Source organism: Taudactylus pleione, unplaced genomic scaffold (assembly GCF_031769625.1).
Source record: "Taudactylus pleione unplaced genomic scaffold, aTauple2 ptg000010l, whole genome shotgun sequence".
Lineage (NCBI taxonomy): Eukaryota > Metazoa > Chordata > Amphibia > Anura > Myobatrachidae > Taudactylus > Taudactylus pleione.
Window position 1 is genome coordinate 6,148,384 of NW_028284413.1, and position 13,371 is coordinate 6,161,754.

Sequence of the window (13,371 nt, forward strand, 5' to 3'; positions counted from 1 at the left end):
AGTCCTGTTAGTGTCTTCTGCACAAAAGTTATTTTATGATACATAGTAGCAGTCCACCTCAAAGCATGGTCATATGTAATATTTCTTGAATTTAAATACAGTATGTAAATTTAGAGTAATGATTCTAAGGGCTCAAAAACACTAGAAAACATGAAACAATGGCATTTTACTTGCTATCCAAACAATAGCTATGACCACATGTTGGATGCAAACAAATTCCTTTCTTTTTGGTAAATGTATCTTGTCACATACTTACTAAAAATTGAATGTATATAAAACACACATTGTGTAGCATATGCAACTGACTTCATCTCAGGTAAAATATAGGTTATTATATGTTGTATATGTTTTACCTTTAATTAGTATCTATTGATCTCTGTCTTTTTAGATAGGATTTGAAAAATAAGCAACATTTTGGATCTCAACTATACTTTTTACATTTTGTATAAAACAGTTAACCGAAAAAGTGTCTGTTTAAGGCTTAGTGCAGCAGTTTTTCATTGCTTTGTTCCAAAATCAATCACGGAAGAAACCCATGTAGAAATCTTATGTTTGCCCCTAAGGACTACACTAACACCTGTTCTTTTTTACTGGTTCTCCCAGCCATTAACAAGTTTTGTATATGTGGTCATATAAGGCCAACACTGTGGGAATTTTCACATCAATACTTCAAAAAGGCTGAGAAGAGTCATTCCATGGTTAAGATCTAACCTGTAAGTCCACACTTGCAGGACGTTTACTGGTTGTCAGAGCAAAACAAAACATGGAAGAGAAAAATAAAGCTGGCCAAACATTCTATATGTAATTAGAAGTGCAATATAAAAAAGCCCCTCATGCAGGTGAACTATAAGATTGAGACTTTTTTTTACCATTTCCAATAAACAATTTTATAATCAGCTACTGGAGAACTATCCACTTATACTCCTCCTCCACAAGAGAATATTTGCAGATTTTAACAATATTACTTAGTGGGCGATTTCATTTTCATCACTGTGCCACTATGATGTTCTTACAACAGTACTTCCCTAAAAACACTTACTTGTATAATTAGCTACTGAAGAACTATCCCCTTGTATTCCTTCTCCTACAAGAACAGAGACCAGGAATGTGTAATAATTCCCTGGAATCAAATTCTCAACTATAGCAGAGGTTGTGGTCACATTTGCACTGAATGTTGAATCTTCCAAGATTTTTATGTTATAGGAACTTGCATTTCCATCAGGGTGTTGCCAGCTTAGAGATACAGAAGTTGTGGTGATGTTCTCTGCTATAAGGTTCTTCACTTTATCAGGTACTATTAGGAAAAAAAGAAGCAATATATTAAAAAGTGATTTATTTTGTAAAATCATTTAGTATGAGACTCAATCTTCCACTGCAATGTTTGGCTGCAGACATCATGATAGAATACGGTCGGCCAACATTGATAATTGTCCAACATAACTCTATGGAGTTATAGGGAAAATGATTGATGTTACTGGTCACAAAGTTACTTTGACTATTCTGGCAGATATTTTGTTGTAGAACTGTGCACAAACCACTGTGTTTGGTTTGGCAAAACCTCCCTCAAATGTTATAATTTTGTTTTTGGCAAAGCAAACCTTAAGGGGTAAATTTACTTAAGTGAGAGTTTTTAGAAGTATGTTTTAAAAGTGATGTTGCCCAAAGCAACCAATCAGATTCTAGCTATTATCTTCCAGGAGGTGCTAGTTAAATGATGAGTAGAATCTGATTTGTTGCTATAGGCAACATCACTTCTAAAACTCACTTCTAAAAACCCTCACTTTAGTAAATTAACCCCCATGTGTTTTGGTTCTTTTCTGCTTTTGATTTCTGTAAAGTTGTTAAAAATCTGAAATTATGTAATTGGAACTATATACATGCAATCCAAACCCAAGGTTAATTTTTTAATCTGAGTTCTAAACATATAGCAATCCCTATCCAGGATTTAGTTCTATTTGCAACTCCAAAACTGATTCGTGTTTGGTCTCGATTAGATGTGGAACCAAAAGTTAGGGCTTTTTTTTAAGAAACTGAACCACATATTTCTAATTTGTGCCAATCACTTAGACTTGAATATCCATCCTAAAGTGTGCCATTTATTACAAAGAACTTGTAACATTTTATTATAAAAATTTAGCTAATGTCACAGTTTCTAAAAAAATAACAACAAAAATCTTAACCACTCTAAAAGTCCACATTTGAATGCTCACAACATTTTAAGAGTAATTAAGGACCAGGAGAACTCTAATGATGGACGTGGGTTCCTATTGCCCAATCCATCAGAATAATGAGAGTCTCCCCTATATCATCAGATGGCATCTACAACATAGTTTAGAAACGAAGGAGACCAATATATAATTGATCTAGAAGAATAAGAATGTGCAAACTGTTAGTATGTCTGGCTACACTGTTGCATGATCTGTGAGCCACTCATCTAGCACTGTAAGTGTGTCTGTGCCTTAGTTCTGTTTGTGTATTTTGAGTTCTGTGTATTTCTGTGTGTTCATCTTGTCTGGGTATCCTACAGTCCTGTTAGTTTCTTCTGCACAAAAGTTATTTTATGATACATAGTAGCAGTCCACCTCAAAGCATGGTCATATGTAATATTTCTTGAATTTAAATACAGTATGTCAATTTAGAGTAATGATTCTAAGGGCTCAAAAACACTAGAAAACATGAAACAATGGAATTTTACTTGCTATCCAAACAATAGCTATGACCACATGTTGGATGCAAAACAAATTCCTTTCATTTTGGTAAATGTATCTTGTCACATACTTACTAAAAATTGAATGTATATAAAACACACATTGTGTAGCATATGCAACTGACTTCATCTCAGGTAAAATATAGGTTATTGTATGTTGTATATGTTTTACCTTTAATTAGTATCTATTGATCTCAGTCTTTTTAGATAGGATTTGAAAAATAAGCAACATTTTAGATCTCAACTATACTATTTACATTTTGTATAAAACAATTTACCGAAAAAGTGTCTGTTTAAGGCTTAGTGCAGCAGTTTTTCATTGCTTTGTTCCAAAATCAATCACGGAAGAAACCCATTTAGAAATCTTATGTTTGCCCCTAAGGACTACACTAACACCTGTTCTTTTTTACTGGTTCTCCCAGCCATGAACAAGTTTTGTATATGTGGTCATATAAGGCCAACGCTGTGGGAATTTTCACATCAATACTTCAAAAAGGCTGAGAAGAGTCATTCCATGGTTAAGATCTAACCTGTAAGTCCACACTTGCAGGACGTTTACTGGTTGTCAGAGCAAAACAAAACATGGAAGAGAAAAATAAAGCTGGCCAAACATTCTATATGTAATTAGAAGTGCAATATAAAAAAGCCCCTCATGCAGGTGAACTATAAGAAGGAGACTTTTTTTTACCATTTCCAATAAACACTTATATAATCAGCTACTGGAGAACTATCCACTTATACTCCTCCTCCACAAGAGAATATTTGCAGATTTTAACAATATTACTTAGTGGGCGATTTCATTTTCATCACTGTGCCACTATGATGTTCTTACAACAGTACTTCCCTAAAAACACTTACTTGTATAGTTAGCTACTGAGGAACTATCCCCTTGTATTCCTTCTCCTACAAGAACAGAGACCAGGAATGTGTAATAATTCCCTGGAATCAAATTCTCAACTATAGCAGAGGTTGTGGTCACATTTGCACTGAATGTTGAATCTTCCAAGATTTTTATGTTATAGGAACTTGCATTTCCATCAGGGTGTTGCCAGCTTAGAGATACAGAAGTTGTGGTGATGTTCTCTGCTATAAGGTTCTTCACTTTATCAGGTACTATTAGGAAAAAAAGAAGCAATATATTAAAGAGTGATTTATTTTGTAAAATCATTTAGAATGAGACTCAATCTTCCACTGCAATGTTTGGCTGCAGACATCATGATAGAATACGGTCGGCCAACATTGATAATTGTCCAACATAACTCTATGGAGTTATAGGGAAAATGATTGATGTTACTGGTCACAAAGTTACTTTGACTATTCTGGCAGATATTTTGTTGTAGAACTGTGCACAAACCACTGTGTTTGGTTTGGCAAAACCTCCCTCAAATGTTATAATTTTGTTTTTGGCAAAGCAAACCTTAAGGGGTAAATTTACTTAAGTGAGAGTTTTTAGATGTATGTTTTAAAAGTGATGTTGCCCAAAGCAATCAATCAGATTCTAGCTATTATCTTCCAGGAGGTGCTAGATAAATGATGAGTAGAATCTGATTTGTTGCTATAGGCAACATCACTTCTAAAACTCACTTCTAAAAACTCTCACTATAGTAAATTAACCCCATGTGTTTTGGTTCTTTTCTGCTTTTGATTTCTGTAAAGTTGTTAAAAATCTGAAATTATGTAATTGGAACTATATACATGCAATCCAAACCCAAGGTTAATTTTTTAATCTGAGTTCTAAACATATAGCAATCCCTATCCAGGATTTAGTTCTATTTGCAACTCCAAAACTGATTCGTGTTTGGTCTCGATTAGATGTGGAACCAAAAGTTAGTTTTTTTTTTTAAGAAACTGAACCACATATTTCTAATTTGTGCCAATCACTTAGACTTGAATATCCATCCTAAAGTGTGCCATTTATTACAAAGAACTTGTAACATTTTATTATAAAAATTTAGCTAATGTCACAGTTTCTAAAAAAATAACAACAAAAATCTTAACCACTCTAAAAGTCCACATTTGAATGCTCACAACATTTTATGAGTAATTAAGGACCAGTAGAACTCTAATGATGGGGGTGGGTTCCTATTGCCCAATCCATCAGAATAATGAGAGTCTCCCCTATATCATCAGATGGCATCTACAACATAGTTTAGAAAAGAAGGAGACCAATATATAATTGATGAAGAAGAATAAGAGTGTGCAAACTGTTAGTATGTCTGGCTACACTGTTGCATGATCTGTGAGCCACTCATCTAGCACTGTAAGTGTGTCTGTGTCTTAGTTCTGTTTGTGTATTTTGAGTTCTGTGTATGTCTGTGTGTTCATCTTGTCTGGGTATCCTACAGTCCTGTTAGTGTCTTCTGCACAAAAGTTATTTTATGATACATAGTAGCAGTCCACCTCAAAGCATGGTCATATGTAATATTTCTTGAATTTATATACAGTATGTAAATTTAGAGTAATGATTCTAAGGGCACAAAAACACTAGAAAACATGAAACAATGGCATTTTACTTGCTATCCAAACAATATCTATGACCACATGTTGGATGCAAAACAATTTCCTTTCTTTTTGGTAAATGTATCTTGTCACATACTTACTAAAAATTGAATGTATATAAAACACACATTGTGTAGCATATGCAACTGACTTCATCTCAGGAAAAATATAGGTTATTGTATGTTGTATATGTTTTACCTTTAATTAGTATCTATTGATCTCAGTCTTTTTAGATAGGATTTGAAAAATAAGCAACATTTTGGAACTCAGCTATACTTTTTACATTTTGTATAAAACAATATACCGAAAAAGTGTCTGTTTAAGGCTTAGTGCAGCAGTTTTTCATTGCTTTGTTCCAAAATCAATCACGGAAGAAACCCATGTAGAAATCTTATGTTTGCCCCTAAGGACTACACTAACACCTGTTCTTTTTTACTGGTTCTCCCAGCCATGAAAAATTTTTGTATATGTGGTCATATAAGGCCAACGCTGTGGGAATTTTCACATCAATACTTCAAAAAGGCTGAGAAGAGTCATTCCATGGTTATGATCTAACCTGTAAGTCCACACTTGCAGGACGTTTACTGGTTGTCAGAGCAAAACAAAACATGGAAGAGAAAAATAAAGCTGGCCAAACATTCTATATGTAATTAGATGTGCAATATAAAAAAGCCCCTCATGCAGGTGAACTATAAGAAGGAGACTTTTTTTTAACATTTCCAATAAACACTTATATAATCAGCTACTGGAGAACTATCCACTTATACTCCTCCTCCACAAGAGAATATTTGCAGATTTTAACAATATTACTTAGTGGGCGATTTCATTTTCATCACTGTGCCACTATGATGTTCTTACAACAGTACTTCCCTAAAAACACTTACTTGTATAATTAGCTACTGAAGAACTATCCCCTTGTATTCCTTCTCCTACAAGAACAGAGACCAGGAATGTGTAATAATTCCCTGGAATCAAATTCTCAACTATAGCAGAGGTTGTGGTCACATTTGCACTGAATGTTGAATCTTCCAAGATTTTTATGTTATAGGAACTTGCATTTCCATCAGGGTGTTGCCAGCTTAGAGATACAGAAGTTGTGGTGTTGTTCTCTGCTATAAGGTTCTTCACTTTATCAGGTACTATTAGGAAAAAAAGAAGCAATATATTAAAAGGTGATTTATTTTGTAAAATCATTTAGAATGAGACTCAATCTTCCACTGCAATGTTTGGCTGCAGACATCATGATAGAATACGGTCGGCCAACATTGATAATTGTCCAACATAACTCTATGGAGTTATAGGGAAAATGATTGATGTTACTGGTCACAAAGTTACTTTGACTATTCTGGCAGATATTTTGTTGTAGAACTGTGCTCAAACCACTGTGTTTGGTTTGGCAAAACCTCCCTCAAATGTTATAATTTTGTTTTTGGCAAAGCAAACCTTAAGGGGTAAATTTACTTAAGTGAGAGTTTTTAGAAGTATGTTTTAAAAGTGATGTTGCCCAAAGCAACCTATCAGATTCTAGCTATTATCTTCCAGGAGGTGCTAGTTAAATGATGAGTAGAATCTGATTTGTTGCTATAGGCAACATCACTTCTAAAACTCACTTCTAAAAACTCTCACTTTAGTAATTTAACCCCCATGTGTTTTGGTTCTTTTCTGCTTTTGATTTCTGTAAAGTTGTTAAAAATCTGAAATTATGTAATTGGAACTATATACATGTAATCCAAACCCAAGGTTAATTTTTTAATCTGAGTTTTAAACATATAGCAATCCCTATCCAGGATTTAGTTCTATTTGCAACTCCAAAACTGATTCGTGTTTGGTCTCGAATAGATGTGGAACCAAAAGTTAGGTTTTTTTTTTAAGAAACTGAACCACATATTTCTAATTTGTGCCAATCACTTAGACTTGAATATCCATCCTAAAGTGTGCCATTTATTACAAAGAACTTGTAACATTTTGTTATAAAAATTTAGCTAATGTCACAGTTTCTAAAAAAATAACAACAAAAATCTTAACCACTCTAAAAGTCCACATTTGAATGCTCACAACATTTTATGAGTAATTAAGGACCAGTAGAACTCTAATGATGGGGGTGTGTTCCTATTGCCCAATCCATCAGAATAATGAGAGTCTCCCCTATATCATCAGATGGCATCTACAACATAGTTTAGAAAAGAAGGAGACCAATATATAATTGATCTAGAAGAATAAGAATGTGCAAACTGTTAGTTTGTATGCCTACACTGTTGCATGATCTGTGAGCCACTCATCTAGCACTGTAAGTGTGTCTGTGCCTTAGTTCTGTTTGTGTATTTTGAGTTCTGTGTATGTCTGTGTGTTCATCTTGTCTGGGTATCCTACAGTCCTGTTAGTGTCTTCTGCACAAAAGTTATTTTATGATACATAGTAGCAGTCCTCCTCAAAGCATGGTCATATGTAATATTTCTTGAATTTAAATACAGTATGTCAATTTAGAGTAATGATTCTAAGGGCTCAAAAACACTAGAAAACATGAAACAATGGCATTTTAGCTATCCAAACAATAGCTATGACCACATGTTGGATGCAAAACAAATTCCTTTCTTTTTGGTAAATGTATCTTGTCACATACTTACTAAAAAGGGAATGTATATAAAACACACATTGTGTAGCGTATGCAACTGACTTCATCTCAGGTAAAATATAGGTTATTGTATGTTGTATATGTTTTACCTTTAATTAGTATCTATTGATCTCAGTCTTTTTAGATAGGATTTGAAAAATAAGCAACATTTTGGATCTCAACTATGCTTTTTACATTTTGTATAAAACAATTAACCGAAAAAGTGTCTGTTTAAGGCTTAGTACAGCAGTTTTTCATTGCTTTGTTCCAAAATCAATCACGGAAGAAACCCATGTAGAAATCTGATGTTTGCCCCTAAGGACTACACTAACACCTGTTATTTTTTACTGGTTCTCCCAGCCATTAACAAGTTTTGTATATGTGGTCATATAAGGCCAACACTGTGGGAAATTTCACATCAATACTTCAAAAAGGCTGAGAAGAGTCATTCCATGGTTAAGATGTAACCTGTAAGTCCACACTTGCAGGACATTTACTGGTTGTCAGAGCAAAACAAAACATGGAAGAGAAAAATAAAGCTGGCCAAACATTCTATATGTAATTAGAAGTGCAATATAAAAAAGCCCCTCATGCAGGTGAACTATAAGAAGGAGACTTTTTTTTAACATTTCCAATAAACACTTATATAATCGGCTACTGGAGAACTATCCACTTACACTCCACCACCACAAGAGAATATTTGCAGATTTTAACAATATTACTTAGTGGGCGATTTCATTTTCATCACTGTGCCACTATGATGTTCTTACAACAGTACTTCCCTAAAACCACTTACTTGTATAATTAGCTACTGAAGAACTATCCCCTTGTATTCCTTCTCCTACAAGAACAGAGACCAGGAATGTGTAATAATTCCCTGGAATCAAATTCTCAACTATAGCAGAGGTTGTGGTCACATTTGCACTGAATGTTGAATCTTCCAAGATTTTTATGTTATAGGAACTTGCATTTCCATCAGGGTGTTGCCAGCTTAGAGATACAGAAGTTGTGGTGATGTTCTCTGCTATAAGGTTCTTCACTTTATCAGGTACTATTAGGAAAAAAAGAAGCAATATATTAAAAGGTGATTTATTTTGTAAAATCATTTAGTATGAGACTCAATCTTCCACTGCAATGTTTGGCTGCAGACATCATGATAGAATACGGTCAGCCAACATTGATAATTGTCCAACATAACTCTATGGAGTTATAGGGAAAATGATTGATGTTACTGGTCACAAAGTTACTTTGACTATTCTGGCAGATATTTTGTTGTAGAACTGTGCACAAACCACTGTGTTTGGTTTGGCAAAACCTCCCTCAAATGTTATAATTTTGTTTTTGGCAAAGCAAACCTTAAGGGGTAAATTTACTTAAGTGAGAGTTTTTAGAAGTATGTTTTAAAAGTGATGTTGCCCAAAGCAACCAATCAGATTCTAGCTATTATCTTCCAGGAGGTGCTAGTTAAATGATGAGTAGAATCTGATTTGTTGCTATAGGCAACATCACTTCTAAAACTCACTTCTAAAAACCCTCACTTTAGTAAATTAACCCCCATGTGTTTTGGTTCTTTTCTACTTTTGATTTCTGTAAAGTTGTTAAAAATCTGAAATTATGTAATTGGAACTATATACATGCAATCCAAACCCAAGGTTAATTTTTTAATCTGAGTTCTAAACATATAGCAATCCCTATCCAGGATTTAGTTCTATTTGCAACTCCAAAAGTGATTCGTGTTGGGTCTCGATTAGATGTGGAACCAAAAGTTAGTTTTATTTTAAGTGAAACTGAACCACATATTTCTAATTTGTGCCAATCACTTAGACTTGAATATCCATCCTAAAGTGTGCCATTTATTACAAAGAACTTGGAACATTTTATTATAAAAATTTAGCTAATGTCACAGTTTCTAAAAAAATAACAACAAAAATCTTAACCACTCTAAAAGTCCACATTTGAATGCTCACAACATTTTATGAGTAATTAAGGACCAGTAGAACTCTAATGATGGGGTGGGTTCCTATTGCCCAATCCATCAGAATAATGAGAGTCTCCCCTATATCATCAGATGGCATCTACAACATAGTTTAGAAAAGAAGGAGACCAATATATAATTGATCTAGAAGAATAAGAATGTGCAAACTGTTAGTATGTCTGCCTACACTGTTGCATGATCTGTGAGCCACTCATCTAGCACTGTAAGTGTGTCTGTGCCTTAGTTCTGTTTTTTGTATTTTGAGTTCTGTGTATGTCTGTGTGTTCATCCTGTCTGGGTATCCTACCGTCCTGTTAGTGTTTTCTGCACAAAAGTTATTTTATGATACATAGTAGCAGTCCACCTCAAAGCATGGTCATATGTAATATTTCTTGAATTTAAATACAGTATGTAAATTTAGAGTAATGATTCTAAGGGCTCAAAAACACTAGAAAACATGAAACAATGGCATTTTTCTTGCTATCCAAACAATAGCTATGACCACATGTTGGATGCAAACAAATTCCTTTCTTTTTGGTAAATGTATCTTGTCACATACTTACTAAAAATTGAATGTATATAAAACACACATTGTGTAGCGTATGCAACTGACTTCATCTCAGGTAAAATATAGGTTATTGTATGTTGTATATGTTTTACCTTTAATTAGTATCTATTGATCTCAGTCTTTTTAGATAGGATTTGAAAAATAAGCAACATTTTGGATCTCAACTATGCTTTTTACATTTTGTATAAAACAATTAACCGAAAAAGTGTCTGTTTAAGGCTTAGTGCAGCAGTTTTTCATTGCTTTGTTCCAAAATCAATCACGGAAGAAACCCATGTAGAAATCTGATGTTTGCCCCTAAGGACTACACTAACACCTGTTATTTTTTACTGGTTCTCCCAGCCATTAACAAGTTTTGTATATGTGGTCATATAAGGCCAACACTGTGGGAAATTTCACATCAATACTTCAAAAAGGCTGAGAAGAGTCATTCCATGGTTAAGATGTAACCTGTAAGTCCACACTTGCAGGACATTTACTGGTTGTCAGAGCAAAACAAAACATGGAAGAGAAAAATAAAGCTGGCCAAACATTCTATATGTAATTAGAAGTGCAATATAAAAAAGCCCCTCATGCAGGTGAACTATAAGAAGGAGACTTTTTTTTAACATTTCCAATAAACACTTATATAATCGGCTACTGGAGAACTATCCACTTACACTCCACCACCACAAGAGAATATTTGCAGATTTTAACAATATTACTTAGTGGGCGATTTCATTTTCATCACTGTGCCACTATGATGTTCTTACAACAGTACTTCCCTAAAACCACTTACTTGTATAATTAGCTACTGAAGAACTATCCCCTTGTATTCCTTCTCCTACAAGAACAGAGACCAGGAATGTGTAATAATTCCCTGGAATCAAATTCTCAACTATAGCAGAGGTTGTGGTCACATTTGCACTGAATGTTGAATCTTCCAAGATTTTTATGTTATAGGAACTTGCATTTCCATCAGGGTGTTGCCAGCTTAGAGATACAGAAGTTGTGGTGATGTTCTCTGCTATAAGGTTCTTCACTTTATCAGGTACTATTAGGAAAAAAAGAAGCAATATATTAAAAGGTGATTTATTTTGTAAAATCATTTAGTATGAGACTCAATCTTCCACTGCAATGTTTGGCTGCAGACATCATGATAGAATACGGTCAGCCAACATTGATAATTGTCCAACATAACTATATGGAGTTATAGGGAAAATGATTGATGTTACTGGTCACAAAGTTACTTTGACTATTCTGGCAGATATTTTGTTGTAGAACTGTGCACAAACCACTGTGTTTGGTTTGGCAAAACCTCCCTCAAATGTTATAATTTTGTTTTTGGCAAAGCAAACCTTAAGGGGTAAATTTACTTAAGTGAGAGTTTTTAGAAGTATGTTTTAAAAGTGATGTTGCCCAAAGCAACCAATCAGATTCTAGCTATTATCTTCCAGGAGGTGCTAGTTAAATGATGAGTAGAATCTGATTTGTTGCTATAGGCAACATCACTTCTAAAACTCACTTCTAAAAACCCTCACTTTAGTAAATTAACCCCCATGTGTTTTGGTTCTTTTCTACTTTTGATTTCTGTAAAGTTGTTAAAAATCTGAAATGATGTAATTGGAACTATATACATGCAATCCAAACCCAAGGTTAATTTTTTAATCTGAGTTCTAAACATATAGCAATCCCTATCCAGGATTTAGTTCTATTTGCAACTCCAAAAGTGATTCGTGTTGGGTCTCGATTAGATGTGGAACCAAAAGTTAGTTTTATTTTAAGTGAAACTGAACCACATATTTCTAATTTGTGCCAATCACTTAGACTTGAATATCCATCCTAAAGTGTGCCATTTATTACAAAGAACTTGTAACATTTTATTATAAAAATTTAGCTAATGTCACAGTTTCTAAAAAAATAACAACAAAAATCTTAACCACTCTAAAAGTCCACATTTGAATGCTCACAACATTTTATGAGTAATTAAGGACCAGTAGAACTCTAATGATGGGGGTGGGTTCCTATTGCCCAATCCATCAGAATAATGAGAGTCTCCCCTATATCATCAGATGGCATCTACAACATAGTTTAGAAAAGAAGGAGACCAATATATAATTGATCTAGAAGAATAAGAATGTGCAAACTGTTAGTATGTCTGCCTACACTGTTGCATGATCTGTGAGCCACTCATCTAGCACTGTAAGTGTGTCTGTGCCTTAGTTCTGTTTTTTGTATTTTGAGTTCTGTGTATGTCTGTGTGTTCATCCTGTCTGGGTATCCTACCGTCCTGTTAGTGTCTTCTGCACAAAAGTTATTTTATGATACATAGTAGCAGTCCACCTCAAAGCATGGTCATATGTAATATTTCTTGAATTTAAATACAGTATGTAAATTTAGAGTAATGATTCTAAGGGCTCAAAAACACTAGAAAACATGAAACAATGGCATTTTACTTGCTATCCAAACAATAGCTATGACCACATGTTGGATGCAAACAAATTCCTTTCTTTTTGGTAAATGTATCTTGTCACATACTTACTAAAAATTGAATGTATATAAAACACACATTGTGTAGCATATGCAACTGACTTCATCTCAGGTAAAATATAGGTTATTATATGTTGTATATGTTTTACCTTTAATTAGTATCTATTGATCTCTGTCTTTTTAGATAGGATTTGAAAAATAAGCAACATTTTGGATCTCAACTATACTTTTTACATTTTGTATAAAACAGTTAACCGAAAAAGTGTCTGTTTAAGGCTTAGTGCAGCAGTTTTTCATTGCTTTGTTCCAAAATCAATCACGGAAGAAACCCATGTAGAAATCTTATGTTTGCCCCTAAGGACTACACTAACACCTGTTCTTTTTTACTGGTTCTCCCAGCCATTAACAAGTTTTGTATATGTGGTCATATAAGGCCAACACTGTGGGAATTTTCACATCAATACTTCAAAAAGGCTGAGAAGAGTCATTCCATGGTTAAGATCTAACCTGTAAGTCCACACTTGCAGGACGTTTACTGGTTG

The 13,371-nt window shown here is 34.1% G+C and overlaps 1 protein-coding gene across 1 annotated transcript in view; it reads right to left on the bottom strand.

Annotated features, from left to right (window-relative positions):
- LOC148542660 (titin-like) overlaps positions 1-13,371 on the bottom strand; it is a gene marked incomplete at its 5' end in the record, with an annotated part of 334,539 nt that overhangs the window by 135,109 nt on the left and 186,059 nt on the right. The window contains 4 exons of the mRNA XM_088467589.1: positions 1,173-1,294; positions 3,566-3,782; positions 8,663-8,868; positions 11,139-11,385. Coding sequence (XP_088323715.1) covers positions 1,173-1,294; positions 3,566-3,782; positions 8,663-8,868; positions 11,139-11,385 — 792 coding nt within the window. The remainder of the gene's footprint in view (positions 1-1,172; positions 1,295-3,565; positions 3,783-8,662; positions 8,869-11,138; positions 11,386-13,371) is intronic.